The 14,920-nt window shown below is 44.1% G+C and overlaps 1 protein-coding gene across 4 annotated transcripts in view; it reads left to right on the plus strand.

The window, feature by feature from the left end:
• CUX1 (cut like homeobox 1) overlaps window positions 1-14,920 on the plus strand; it is a 283,847-nt gene that overhangs the window by 44,853 nt on the left and 224,074 nt on the right. For all 4 annotated transcript variants that reach the window (XM_075439947.1, XM_075439944.1, XM_075439945.1 and 1 more), the window contains exon 2: window positions 8,363-8,473. In XM_075439947.1, coding sequence (XP_075296062.1) covers window positions 8,363-8,473 — 111 coding nt within the window. The remainder of the gene's footprint in view (window positions 1-8,362; window positions 8,474-14,920) is intronic.

Genomic DNA, 14,920 nt, shown 5'->3' on the forward strand with positions numbered 1-14,920 from the left:
AAAGTGTAGTGAACGGAAATGCAGAGCCTAGCAGAGTGTGAAGCAACCGATGGAGTGGGTTTGCTGAGGGGGGGGGGGTTTCCCAGGTATTGAAAGCAGACTGCAAGGTCTCCGGGTGAGGTAATGGAAGGCGGTGGTTTTGTAACACTGGAGGGACTGCGGTGTGGGTAGGGGAGCGTCTGCGTGAGAGTGACTTTGAAGAAGGCTTGGGGAGGAGGAGCGGGTGCAGGGATGTGGAGAGCAGCGAGTGCCGCTGGGTCTGGGTGATGCCTCCAGGCTGGCTTGTAGCTTGCCCAGCGCTTGCGGCGAAGGCTTACTGCTGTGTGGGCATGATGAGGTGAAAGTAGACCTGGTGGGAACGAAGACAGAGATGACTAACAGTCTGGTGTAGCAGTTGAGGAGCATGAGGAAGAGGAGGAGGGAAGCTTTGGGGTTAGGGCTGAGGACGCTGTGAGGGAAACTGCAGCCTGGTTGCCGGTGAGGAGTGGGCGCCGATGGCGAGCGGTGCCCCTGCCACCAGCCCTGCAGACCCAGCCCTGGTGCCGCTTGCCAACCTGGACCTGGGACTGGTGAAGGTATTCTGCAGCCCCAAACACAGGCAGGTTTGAGCAGGGTAGGGACTAAATCATGCCAGAAGATGAATACTACCTTTTGGAACAAATAGGCAACGTTTCATTATTTTCCTGAGTGAGAGGACAAGCTTGTGAAATAGATCCTACAGACCTTTGCTTGAAGGTCTTTATAGCCCTGGACAGTCTCCTATTCTTTGCATTTTCTAAAAAGTTTGGAATTCAAGGTGCAGAAGATAAGACAGGCATAGTATTGTGTTAGCTGTGGTCCTGGCAGTCTTTTCCCCTAGTAGTGCACTTGTTGCTGGCATAGATATTGATGTGGGTGGTTTATGCTGATAGTAGCTCCTTTTGAAAAGCATTCACTTCTTGCAAGATTTTTTGATAGGCTTTCCCTGCGTTTGTGGTAGTGGCTGGTGTTACTGTGAACAGACAAAGCCACAACACACTTTTTTTTTTATGCTTTCTTGTTTTGTTTTTTTTAAGAGCCTGTTAGTTAAGGTATCTTATTGATAGCCACATCAGCACGTCCGTTTTTATTCTCTTTGCTTTATGCGGTGTCTGCCACACACGTTGACTCACTGTCCAAAAGCATTGCGTAGAGCACAAAACTTGTTCCAGTTAAAGCTTGTTTAAAACCTACTTGGAGTCAAATTACTGGAGTATGCAGAAGTAAAATGTGTTTATTGAAATTTCTTACTAATTCTATGTGAAGGGTAGTTGCATCGGTTTGCCAAATGGCAAAATGCTTCTTAAGAACTATGTTTTGTTTAATGCTTATAGGTTTTGATTTCCCACCCCCCTCCCCCAGTGTAAAAAGCAGGTATTTGGGTCTTTATTTTCTTATTTGTCCGTCAGTCACTGCTGATTTGTCAGGCATGGGATGGGTGGTTCGTGGTGTTGCTGTGTCTCGAGCTCTGATCTTCCCTTTTGCTTGTGTTAAAAAGGGGCTTTACAGCGAGGCAGCCACCGACTCGTTTTACAGAGAGAAACTGCTTCTGTTGTTGCCTTCTTACAATGGGTTTTACCTCCCTGAGCGCTTGCAGATTGGAATTGGTTCTTGCTTCTGACAGCCAAAATAGACGTGAACAAACATTCCCAGTGTCAGCTTTGTGGTTGCATCCCTGGCCATAATCTAGAGCTTTATCAAGTGAGTGTCTGTCTGCGTTTTTCCAGAGAAATACATCGAGCTCGCAAAGCAGTTTATAACTTCTGAAATTTTTCTGAAATACTTATGTAATCAGTACATAGGCTCTGAACAGGTGAAAACTGTGGGGTTTTTTAAGATTGAAGGATAGATTATCTAATATATCAGTTAGGGAAATGTAAAATTTCCCCAAGACAAATAGGCTGTGCAAATGCAGGGTTGTGCCAGACACTTCTACGTTGGTGTCATCGTTGCACTGGGAAGTTTTTCTTTAATAGGAAATTAAAAATGGCAAAAAGCTACATTGAGAGCTTTGATAATCTGACAAATACAGTCCTGAGAGAGGATGAAAACAAAAATGAGACTACTGAAAACTCCTTTCAGTAGCAGATTATCATGTAGAGTAGGTAACTGATTGAAGTGATGATAAAGGGAAATACCTTAAATACACAGAAACAAGATTTCAGGGGAAATGGTTACTACTACATTTACTGGCAGAAAAATCCTAATCTACGTGCAGTTGTGATTTGTGTCTATCCTTGTAATAAGTAAAATGAGGTTTATGTTGAATATGTGGTGTTAACATCAGCAGCCATGCTCAGGGCTTTTGAAGGCATGGCTTAGGCGTTGCATCCCTGACTAGAAGTCTACCAGAAAAAAAAATCAGTCTCTCTTGAAGTTGTGATACATGTTTCTTACTCCAGTGTAAGAGCTTTGTGGTAAACACAGATGGGATTAAACATTTTAAAATCGGAGAATAACAAAATTTTGGGCTACACTTACATTGCAATACTTGCAGATGATTGTTACAGCTTTTTGTAACTTCTTCCATGTGCAGCATAGGAATCACAGAATGTTTGGGGTCAGAAGCGACCTCTGTGGGTCACCCAGTCCAACCCCCTGCCTAAGCAGGGTCACCCAGAGCAGGCTGCACAGCATGGCGTCCGGACGGGTCTGGAATATCTCCAGAGAAGGAGACTCCACAGCCTCCCTGGGCAGCCTGTGCCAGGGCTCCGTCACCCTCAGAGGGAAGAAGTTCTTCCTCATGTTCAGCTGGAGCTTCCTGTGCTTCAGTTTGTGCCCGTTACCCCTTGTCCTGTCGCTGGGCACCACTGAAAAGAGTCTGGCCCTCTCCTCCTGACACCCACCCTGCAGATATTTATAAGCATTTTTTAGGTCCCCTCTCAGCCTTCTCCTCTTCAGGCTGAACAAGCCCAGCTCCCTCAGTCTTTCCTCGTAGGAGAGGTGCTCCAGTCCCCTCACCATCCTCATAGTCCTCCGCTGGACTCTCTCCAGTAGCTCCTCATCTTTCTTGAACTGGGGAGCCCAGAACTGGAAACTGGGGAGCCCAGAACTGGAATACTGAATACTTAGAATATTGGTTCTAAGCAGAGACTGAATACTAATTATGAGAGATGATGTTAGAGCAGCTTTTCGGGGGATTGGGATGCTGAAGTGTGTTGTTTTCTTGGGTCCTGAAATACCCGTGTTGGGGCAGTGGCTGTAGCCCTTAGAAATGGGTGTCTGAGATGGATGATGAGCCACAGTGAGTGGTAGGGCAGAGGAGGGTGTCGGCGAGAGCAGGGTGTGTGAGCAGAGTTGGCCAGAGCATACAGCAGCACTGCTTTGTGGTATTTACTCCACTCGCGCTGCTTTGAATGAAAAGCGCGGCTGTGGAGATCTGGAGTGAGTGTCCGTCCTCAGCTCCCTCGTGTTCAGGCAGCTTTGCTCGGGGCCTGTCTCTTCATGCTGGGAGGGGACAGGTACCTGCGCAGTCCCTGCCTCTGTCGCACGTTTTCAGACCAGAAGTGATCTTGTTGCTGTCTCTCTTCCCTCCTGGTGATGGAGATGCACCGCAGAGTCACGAACATCTTTCCCGCCACTGCGCTCCCAAATTCACCTTTCCTGTGTGTCCTCTCTGCTTATCCCGTTCCATTCCGCAGCATCCACAAAGCGGAGGGTGCTGCTCCTGCCCCTGGCTTTGCTCTCTGCACACATTCGGTGTAGTCCTGGCTCACTCACGTAAGCAGGGCAGGAGGGAGTAGGCTTGGCACCGTGCGGTGCTTGCTGCTTGTAGAGTCTCCTTTTCTTCCTCCTTTTGGGTGGGGGAACAGAGACTTCAGAAATCTCCAGGAAAGCCCAATTTCTTTCTAGCATCGTTTTCCAAACGAGTAGTTTTTGGAGAGCCCGTGGGACCTGGGTGGAGAGAGGCCAGCCAGGCGCTGGCAGGGCTGGGGCACGGCAGGGCTGCGTTGGAGCTTCCTGCTGTTGGAGCTTCGGGGTGCGGAGCTGGTCGGGTGTCAGTGGTGCAGACCTGCTGGCTACGTGGTTATTGAGGTGTGCATCGTGTAGGGAAAGACGTGTCAGCCCGAAAAGAAAGCAGCCTTGAAACCTGCCTGCAGTGCGGCTGGAGTTCTGTAATTACTTGGGGCCACCTAATTGCAGGTTGGTGCGGAGAAGGGGGATTCCAGCAGCCCGCTCCCTCCAGCTGTGTTTTCCCACCTCCCTCTCGTAAGGGTACTACAGCTTGTAGCCTCAGAGGGGGCTGAGCAGGGAGCTGGTTCAGTGCCGCCGAAGCCGGGAGGGGAAAGGCGGGACGTGTTTGTCGCAGGCCACTTGCTTGGTGGTGGTGGCTCCCTGGGCAGCCCTGCCGTCGCGGTCGGTGGCACGGGGACAGAGGCGGCAGGGAGAGGGACGGCTGCTGGGGAGCCTGAAAGAGGCTGGAAATACATCACGATTCCATTAGAGGAAGACAAATTCACTTCAAGTTGATTGTGGTTTACAGTGGATAGCAGATTGACCCTCCTAGTTTTCGTTTTTGGTGGGTTTTTTTATACTACATGAAAGAAATCTTTTAATGTTTGTTTTCTGAGGATTGCCTTTAATGACTCCTGCGCTTAAAAGCAGAAGACTTTCTTGTCTCTTCTCTTCCCAGTGCCTCCCTCCTACTCCCAATAAAATTGTTGAAATGGGTCAAAGTAGAAACCCTGGCGAGAGTTCTTTAGTTATCTACGGCGTACGCAGTGTGAACTGCCTCTGCCCTAAATCGATGGGCTTTGGGGCAAGGGGAAGGATAATGGTCTTGCTTGTTCTCTCTCAAAATGTGCTCCAAATAGTGACTCGCTTCTCGCAGGGGCGATTGAATGGGGGCTATCTTTGGCCAGAAAGTTTATTAGCCCGCGTTGAAGCAGTGGAACTGAAGCTTCCAGGCTTTGAATCCTTACTGTAGTCAGGTCACCGCTGCCACACCTTTGAGCCCTGGTTTCTGTTTGCTTTTCACTGAAACCTTTTTGATTTCAAAGGGGTGGAGAATGATACTGAGGCATGGTCTCCTATTTTTGTTACACTCTAAAGGAGTCTCTGATACGCTTCTCTTTGTGCAGTATTACATCTCCTTTTACTTGATATCTACTTAGAGAGTGGTTGCAAGGCTTGGGAAGCATGCGTACCTTCAACTGTTACACAGTACTCAAGTTTGAAATCTCAAAGTTAATGCTACTTACTCCTTAATACATGCTTGTTTGCAGAAATAATGCATTGGCCACGTTGAATTTTTACAAAAATTTGGGTGCATCATGAGATGAAGTCACAAAAGTATGAAAAATCTGCCATTGATGCTTGTGGGTTGTAATCCTGCATCTGTTACTAGGTTGAAATAAATGAAACTTGCATTGTACAAGGTTGAGATCAAGGAAGAAAGAAAAAACTAGTGATTTTTCAAATAGTTTTGATTTGGAGCTTATTAATTATGACATTGCTTGAAGATTTAGTATCTCGTTTTATATCAGATCTTGTATACGGGGCTAGGTAGCTACTGTTCCTCAGCTGGAACTGCGTCTTACTGTATCTGTGGTTTGTAAACACTAGGCAGGATCTTCAGCTTGTGGGCTTCAGCCCACAGCGACAGACAGGTCAGGTCGCTGCGTGCTGGCGTTTCTCCTTGGCGATGTCTGTGCCTGAGATGTCACATACGGAAGTGTTTTGCAGTGAGAAATTATCAGACCTGTCCCAAAGGAATTCGGAAAGCAATGGGAAGGCACCCGCAGGAAGTGCGTTGTGGCACTGGTATCCATCAAGCACTGAGGGAGAGAAGGTTATTCTTCATTTGCTACCTGATGCTTCCCTGCATAATAGCATAAAGTATGAAATACAATTTATTTTTTAATCAGTTCTTCTTTTTCTTTCTTGTCTCTGAACTTGGAAGTATAGGTCTTTAAAAGTCTGCTTTTACGTACGTGAAGTTGCTTGCTAGCACTCTGTATTGTAAAGCAAAGCATTGGATTCTTTGGTGTACTGAAATTCCCTCTTACTTCACGATTTGTGTTTTCTTTGCTGTGCTTTAAATGTGTGCTTCCTTTTTAAATATAGTTTTCCAAGTTGCTGGCCGTACCAGATTGTTTATATTTTTTAAAAGCCTTCTGCTTAGCCGTTATATTGCTCTTTATAGTACTGCTTAACCACATTGGTTTCTGTTGCTCTTTTTTCTTGCATAAACTTAGCTGGGATGAATTTCAAATGTGGTTTATCCAACTGTTAAGTATTTCCCACTTTTCTGCAATAGATTTCACATATGTTACAGAATTCCAAACCAAGATCTGGTGGACATATTGCCCTGTTTTTTTCCTCAAAGTCAGAAATAGAGGGGGTTTCAAGCATTATGGTGGCAATATGTCGGTCACTGGCTCCAGCATGCTGCCTAGCTTCAAATTCATTTGTTATATTTAGCTTATTTCCAAGGATTAAGATATCTGTGGTCCATGTATTTGTTAGGGGGATGACAAAAAGTCTCTTAGTTTTATGGTAATAAACCTAAAGAGGGGAAAAAGTATTGATCCTTTTGAGTTGGAAACTGCAGAAGGCTTGCTTTCCCCTCCAGAGGTCAAACTGCAGAGTCAACTAAAACACACGTACATCCATCCAGTCATTCACAGTTACAAGATTTACCCATACAAAAATGTAACTAAAAATTTGAAATTAGGTTTTTTCACAGAATATCTAGAAAAAAATTTGGGAGCTGAATTACCTTTCACTTTTTATCTGCTAGTCCTGTACGTTCTTTTTTTAAACTTGTGGAACAGGGTTCTGGCAGGTTCTTCTAGGTGCGTGCTGTCTGCTGCTATTTCTAACGCCTCTGCAGAAACAGGAAGGGGCAAATCTTCTGTTTTCCCAGTTTGTTTCCCTATACTGGGTGCCCAGTTCGACTGGGAAGTATATGTGACCCGATGCACGGTAGAGTTCTTACACTAACCACCTAGTAGTAACCAAATCTGCTTTACTTTTGCTGTGGTTTTTCTGTGTGGTGGTAGTGAGAGATGACCTGGTCAGACCTGACCGACTGCTGGGGGTCTGGGATGAGACCCGACCGGAGGCCCCAGCCTTGGGCGTTCGGTCTGGTCCGTTACAGGTTGTCGGGCTACGAACAAACACCAGTGGCACGGCTGTGCAGAACCGGCAGGTTTGCTGGTGGAGAATGTTGGGGTTTTTGCGTGAGGGTCGGAGGCGTGCTGGCAGAGGGACACGATGAGGATAGCCACGGAGGAGACCCGCTGTATGTCTTGCTCTAGCACGTTGTTCTCACTTTTCACGAACTTCTTTCTCATAGCCAGGTTTCTCCCATTTTGAATTAGTAAGGGGGGAAAACAGTGCTGAATTCCTCTTACAAATCCTTGGTTGTAGCTCCAAGTGACTTGGGGAGTGATGTACGTGGCTGAGTGGAGGGTTTAGCCTTTATTTTTTTTATATATGTGGAAATACTGCAGAAAAGGAATAAAGTGACGTGGAAAATTGCGCGTTGCTGGTGTGTGCGCTGGGAAGTGACCCTTGCAGGCTGTTGTGGGGCCGTTGGCAAGCACAGCACTGAGGAAAGAAACTGGGATGGGGATAATGCACTTGGACAAAGCTGGGCAACGGTCTGTGGGCTGAGCCTGTAGTTCAGCCAGTAGAGGCTGTTGGAAGATAATCTGGCATTCATCAGATGATTAAAAAAAGCTATGGTTTGGGGAGGAAATGGGAATATCTGCTAATAATTACAGAGGAATAGATTTCAGTAGTAGGAAAAGATCATTTTGTATTCAAATAAGGAAAGACAAATTGAAAAAGAGCGTTGCAGTGGCAGTGTAGAATTACATACAGTATGTCATTTGGAATTAAGAGTGACTGAAGCGTAACCAGTCTAGGCTGAAGTATAAGGTTAACCAATATTTGAGTTAATCATCATTTTTTTTCCCTAGAATAACTCAAAAAGGGAAAAATCCGGTATCTTTAAGAAGCAGGCAGGTGAAAATAAACTTGAACATGTTCGAGATCTGTAATCTTCACTGGATTTGGGAAATGATTAGGAGGTGTATATTGCATGCCACTCCTGCTACCCTGTGTAATGCTGTAGTAAAGCCGTGAGTGCTTTTGAGAAAAAAGGTGATGTTTTGTTTGCAAGATGGAATAAAAAAAATTGTAGAACTTCATCTAATGTTATTCAGGGGGGTCCAATTTGTGGAAGCTTGGGGCTTTGTTCTGTAGTGCTCTGTAGTCCAGCTGTCTTGATGTTCCAAATGGCACGATGTACATCTGAGCTTTTGTTTTTATTTCTGTGAGAAGCAGAGCTCTAATGATAGTTCCTTTTTGTGTTTTGTTTTGTTTTTCTTGACAGAGAGAGCTCGATGCCACAGCAACAATATTGGCTAACCGGCAAGATGAAAGTGAGCAGTCTAGGAAAAAACTTATTGAGCAAAGTCGTGAGTTCAAGAAAAACACTCCAGAGGTAAGGAGAAAAGCTGTCCCAGTCTGTTGGGTTGCTCGCAGTGGAATATCGTATCAGGCCTGCTTGTTTTCTTTCTCTTAAAGGTTTGTTTCCGTGATTTTCTGGTGTGTATTGCCATGTCCACCATCTTAACAAAGACTGCTTATCTTTGATGGCTGTCTCTTCAGGCAGTGTTTGCATTCTGTAAATAATGAAATATCAATTGATGGTTTTAGAGGAAGTACGAACACTACCCTTCAAACAGGCTTGCTCTAAATGTTGTAATAATGTAAAAGTGGAGAATTGTAAAAAAAAAAAAAAAAAAATTCTTCACTAATCCAAACTCTCTTAGCACTTGGATGTAGAAAGTGACATTTCACTGCCTAAATAAATCTATATCAAGGGCATAACTTCAAAGATGCTCATTTTTCCATCAAAAATCAGATGAAGTTTTGCTGTTGATTTCACTGGCGATGCAACAAGGTCAGTGCTGGGCTGTTCAGCGAGCTCCGCTCGGAGGCCGTGCATCGCCCGCGGCAGGTGGTGTGGGAGAGGTGTCGGGACCGATGCTCGGCAAACCTCGGAAAGGTGAATGCTGCGTGTGGGGAGCTGGGAGGGTTTAAACCCTGCTGTGCTCATGTCGGGCTGTGCAGCGTGTGTGTGCCTGTGTACATGTATGCGTAGTGGTATCGAAAATGCATACAAACTCGTTTTGTTAACTATGAATGCATAGTGACGTGTAGGGCTTACTTGTTTGTTTTGTGGGTTGTTTTTTTTTCCTTGAGGATTGCCAGCAATCTGTTCATCCAGGAATGTTCCAGGGTTTCAAAGCTCATCCCAGATAAGTGATACACAAGTATTGGTTCCTACCAAGTGTCTTCTTGGGAGAGAAGCAGCAGGCAGCTTTTCTAACCTTTAGTTACCTTTAGTACCTAACCTGTAGTTTAACCTTTAGTAGCAGATGCTGCTTTGCTCCTGTTGGCCCAGCGGCAGAGATGCCGGAGGAGCCCGACCTGGGGGAATGCTCCCACATCCCCGCTCCGAGACTTACGGGGAAGGGGGAGTGTTCAGCGGGCACCCTGAGGAGGCTTTGCGGGGCAGAAATCAGTTCTGTTTGTGTGGGGAAAAAGAGGAAAATTTGGGGACTGCAGCTTTGAAAGAACAGAACTTTAAAAAAGGAGCAAAAGAATGTGGAGAGTGAACGCAGTAGCTCTGAGAGGGTGAGGAATCAGTTGATTCTCCTGGCAGGAGAGAGAACTGTTGGGAAGAGGAGGGGAAAGGAGAGAAGTGAAAGAATGTGGAGGGTATAGGAAATTATACAAAATGCAGAAAATAAATAGACTTCTGGGGTCACGTTTTCAAACTGTTTGCCAGAAGATTGTGTTCGTTGTACAAGACCTACTCGAGTTTCCTGCTTCCTTCCGTTTTTTCCTATAAGGAAAACGATGGATTCTTCAGAATGTGGCTACAGCCACCAGCTTCTAGCTGATAACGTGTTTACATACACATTTCAGGATGATTTCTTTTGGTTAATTTTGTTTTTATGGAGCGGAAGATTACTGTGGGGGAACCCTGCCCCAAATACTACTCTTTTAAGTGCGTTGTGAGAGGGTCTTAGTAACTCTGTGGAAGTTGATGTACAGAGGAAAGTTATATACTCTTTATAGTTACCCTAAGAGATACAGTGGGAAAATGATACGCAATTAAGTTCTTTTCAGTAAGCAAGATGGGGAAGTGAATAGCCCTTGCTGTTAAATCATTTGATGGTAAGGTTTTTAACATACCTTTATAAAAATATAGTTCTGTAGCATGTAGCATTTTGGAAGAGAACAGAGGTGTTTCATTCATTTAGGGACCAGGTTTAAAACAATAGCTATGAACATCTCCAGTGTTTGGGGATGTTTGGATCTGTGCGAGATTCTGCATCCTGATCTTGTGTTCTGGGTCTCTTAGGAAACCACATTCTTATGTAAGCTTGCACGGATTTTTGTTTTTATATCCTTTCCTTCTCTGTGTTCTCTGCTGTGATCTTCTTTCTGCAGCTTGGTTTCTGAACAGCGACACAATCCAAGTCCTCTTCTACTTCCTCTGACAAAATTAATAAAATGGAATCGAAGAATTAGAAGGCAGTGTCTGAGCTGTAAGGACAGACTGGACATGCAGTGATTGCTCCCAGAGGCGTGCGGGGGGTGGCTCGAGTGGGGACAGGGCCACCTCCCCCGTCCAGGGCACTTGGCGTGGCAGGCGTGGGGGTGCAAGAGGTGAAGCCGGGGTGAGGCCGTGTCCAGCCGTCCTCGCCGGAGAACGTCGCTGGTGTTCCTCTTCACACAAACGTGTGAGCTGGTGCGCTGCCTGTTCACCTCCAGCCTTTTGCTGCCCTCCCCAGAACGCGGGGAAGTCAGAATACTTCTCAGAGCTCAGCCAGTGTGGGAAGGCAGTTGAAAATTAGAAGGCAGGATTATTAACTACTCTGCCTGATTTTTCCAAAACTGCAGCTTTATCTGAAAACCTACCCAGTACGGTGAAAACCTCCTTGAGGTGGATGGGAATTGCAGAGGGAGCCATTGGCGTTTCCGAAGTGAAACAACATCAAACGTGCTCTTTTTAATAACAAAAAGAGAGTTCTTTACTGGAAAACCAGTTTGCATGCAGAACCATTCTTCAGATAAGCTGTACACTGGGTTATTTATTTAATTTATATTTCCGTGATGAAATAACATTTTTCTTGGTATAAAAAAAACCCCAAAACCACAAAGATGGAATTGTTAAATGTAACAATTTGTTTCAGAATTCTACTTCCCATTTTCTTTCTGCAGGCAGCCCTGTCAGTGCAGTAGTGGTTTAGGCTGTTCCAGCGTCTCCTTTCCTCTGCTGTAGCCAGTCTCACCGTAATCAGGGGACAAGGGTCGATTGCCTTGACTTTCCTATCCATTGCTGCCTGGAATGTCCTCTAGACTTCCCATAACGTCTGCTGCAGGCAGTCTCCTGTGTAGGAGAAAAGGCTTTGAAAAAATTCCAAATGAAGTTGGGGGTATTTATATTTCTGTTTCTTTTTACTTTAAAAAATGTGAGAGATCTATTTGGGTCAATTCTGCCTTCCTTGCAAGTTATCACATTACTGCAAAAGAAATACAATATTTTCATGTTTATAGGGATGACTCTAGGGCTTTTGGTGTTTAAAAATGTTGAAATACTATTTCTCACTTGGCATGCTGTGAGACAGACTCTGGGAAGAAGTATCTCATGCTTGGGAACCTTAGGAGAGCAGAAAATTCAGTGGTGGTTGTTCATGCAGGAACTTTTAGAAAGGGTTCTTCATTCCCATTATTGCAAAACCACTTTTTACCTCTGCACGCATTTTAAGAGGTTGTATCAGACCTGCTGCTCGTAGATGTTTTGGGGTATTTTCAGTCTCAGTTTTTCCTCCTGAGCAGCTGCTGTGGAAGGCTGAGACTGGTCAGGAGATTACTCAAATCATCAATTTTACATGACTGTTACTTGGAAGACATCTCAAAATATATCCTGTGAATTGCGACCCTGCATCAGGTGATTGTTTTCTTAGCGTGATAATTCCTGAACTGTTGTGACTAACTGTGATACTTCTCGGGTGTTCTAACCTCTGTGAAATTCTTGGTCTAATTCATCACGTCCTCATATGCCGATATGTTTGAATGACTGTCTTTAAGTTGTTTTTTTCTTTGTCTCCAAATAATTTCAGTTGCACAGGTTAAGAATTTTTGGCACAAAGTGAAGATACTTTCCAATGTTGATAACTTTGCTGTTGTTTCTACCCAGATTCCTAGCTGAGTAACTACTTTTTGCTTACCTGTTTTCAGTTTCAAACACTGAACAGCTTATCTAATACTTCCAGTGGTGCATACTTTTAGGCTACTCAGCAACAGTAATGAGAAGTATCAGAAGAGAAATAACCGAGTAAGCCTAGTCTTTGTAAATAAGTAATATGTAAAGGTTAAATACTTATGGAGAGGGAAGACAATAATACTTAAGCCTGTTTAACTTATAACTCTCCATTGCTTTCCTTTATGATTCAGCCCTGTAAACCAGATAATGCTGAGCTGTGTTGGTTATTGCCAGGCTCACCTGAAACACGGGTCATTAAACTGAGCACAAGCCGAAAGACCAGCCTGAGAGGCCTGGGCCAGCTGCTCTCGGGAAATAAAATAAGATCCTAGTTTTCTAATGTGAGAGCACGAGCTCTAAAGAATCAGGCAGGTGTGACGTGCCTGTGTAAAGCGTGTGTTTGGATCCAGGAGCTCACCTGGGGAGCGTGCTGCTTTGGCCGCTGTTTGAGTTTATTCCTGACGGTGAGTGGAGCTGATGATCCCTCGCTGTTGTTGCCCTTTGCTGTTTCTGGGCTGCAAATGTACTCTGTTGGTGAGTTTTAGAAAGTCACGATTACCTTAAAATGCTCAAATTGAGATCTGTATTTCATAAGGCAGATTAAACGTTGGATCGGCAGAGTTATGGCAGGACATGGGAGAACCATTAAACATAGACACCAGAAGTGTGTTATCAAATAAATAGCTTTCAAATGCCCTGGCAAATGGCATTTTGGAAGGTGCCAGCAAACAGAATAAATGAGCATATGAAAAGCGTATCCTAACACTGGCTGCCGGGCTGTGGCAGCCTGCTGACCCCGAGCACACTGACACCTCACTCCAAGCTGTGCAGTGACGGCGACGGTGCCGTCCAGGGCTGCGCCGCTGCGGGGCCGTGGGCTGCCTCTGAACAGCGGTGGGTGTGCTCCGGTGTGTTGGCGCTGTGCGGACCATCTGACGTGATCGGTTCGGTGCCACCTTGGCTGAGCTCCGGCGGGTGACGCTCACCTGCCTGCCGAAAGCCTGGCTGGCTGTGCTGCCCTTCGTGCCTGAACCATCGCCAGCGTCCCCGTCCTGCTCCGTTACGTTTCTGCAGTGCCGCTGCTGCAGAAGGGAAAGAGAGTGAGTCTGTGGAATTTTTTATTACAAAAGTAATAGTTTTAATAACGACATTGCGTACTAGGGTGATGCATATTTTTAAGATCCATGGGGCTTTTTACAAAAATAACACTATAATTGAGGCTCGTAACTAACTGAAGGAAATGAACACAGTTCTTGTGAAAGGGCTCAATTTTTTTGAAACTTAAAATTCTTAAATTCTTAGTCTCCTGTGTTTCTGGATCATTCTATTGAATTATTCAGTCTCTACAGCAAAAGAGAATCAAACTAAGCTTAAAAAAAAAATTTAATTCTGCTGGGTTTAATTAGTTCTTGAAATTAGAGGAATGTCTTTCTAATTGTCGGTGGTGCATTGTCCTTGGTTCCTAACGATTTTGCACAATCAAGTTTGGTCTAGCCTGTGTAACAAAGTGAAAATAATAACACACCTGGGAAAACTACAGAAAATATATGGTCTGTCTGAAAATTGTTGATGCACTCAGTGTCTGTGTGTGTAGGGGTGACTATTGATTTGCTGCCATCTAGAGCTGGGTTGTTCTGCTCCTTTTTCTTTTTTTTTTTTTTTTTTCCCCTTTTTTCTCTCTTTTTTTTCTTTTTTCTTTTTAATTTTTTAATTTATTTTCCCTGTGTGCCTGAGAGTACTGAGTGTGTGGAGGTTCCTTCCTCCCCTTCACTGGGATTTCACCAGGAGCATATAGGAATTTTGTTAATTTGGGGCCTGAGTATGGAAGAACATACATAACATTTTGATGTAAAAATTAGCTAGCATAGTACAACTAAATGCAGTTAATAAAATCTGTAAATGGGAAATGTCGTAGTGCATGGTAGGGAAAAAGTTGAGGAAGAAAAATGCTGTTTAAGTTCTTCCTTCTTTCTCTTTTCCCATGACTTTGAAAAGGAGAGTTTAAGAGATTTTTGTTGAGAAGAAATGAATTTGCAGTGAAACAGTTTGTTCAAAACCAATTTTTTCTATTAATTTGTATGACTAAAATGCAATCATCAATATTTAATTGTATTATAAAACTGTTTTGTGTTTTTAAGATTCTTTGTATATTTAAAACTTTAGGAGAATGTTAAATATGTGGGATACTCTCCTTGTTGAGTTAAAACGTTGCCATTTCTTTCTGTAAAAAACACAATTATAAGAACAGAGAATTATGACTTATCTTGCAGGTTTGGAGCTAAGATGAATGCCTTTACTTTAGGATAATGATATTTAGGTGCCATGTCCTTATGTCTTTATTAAATGTTACCATTTTCTGAAGAGGTTCTGTTTGCAAGGTAAATGAAGTTTATGATAATTTGTACTACACGGGCTTGTTATTCCAAAAGTTAAAGGAAGAAGTGTATTATGTGACTTCTTGCAGAAAAATGATATAATATAGCTCCATGTCTTAAAAATGTAATCTGAAAACTAGTCTTGTGGAGTCAGTTAGGTTAAATCAGATCTAACCTTATCCTGGAGGTCCCTTATTCATGAGTTCTCAATAATTTTGTTGTCATTATTTAA

This window comes from Opisthocomus hoazin, chromosome 20, assembly GCF_030867145.1.
Source record: "Opisthocomus hoazin isolate bOpiHoa1 chromosome 20, bOpiHoa1.hap1, whole genome shotgun sequence".
NCBI lineage: Eukaryota > Metazoa > Chordata > Aves > Opisthocomiformes > Opisthocomidae > Opisthocomus > Opisthocomus hoazin.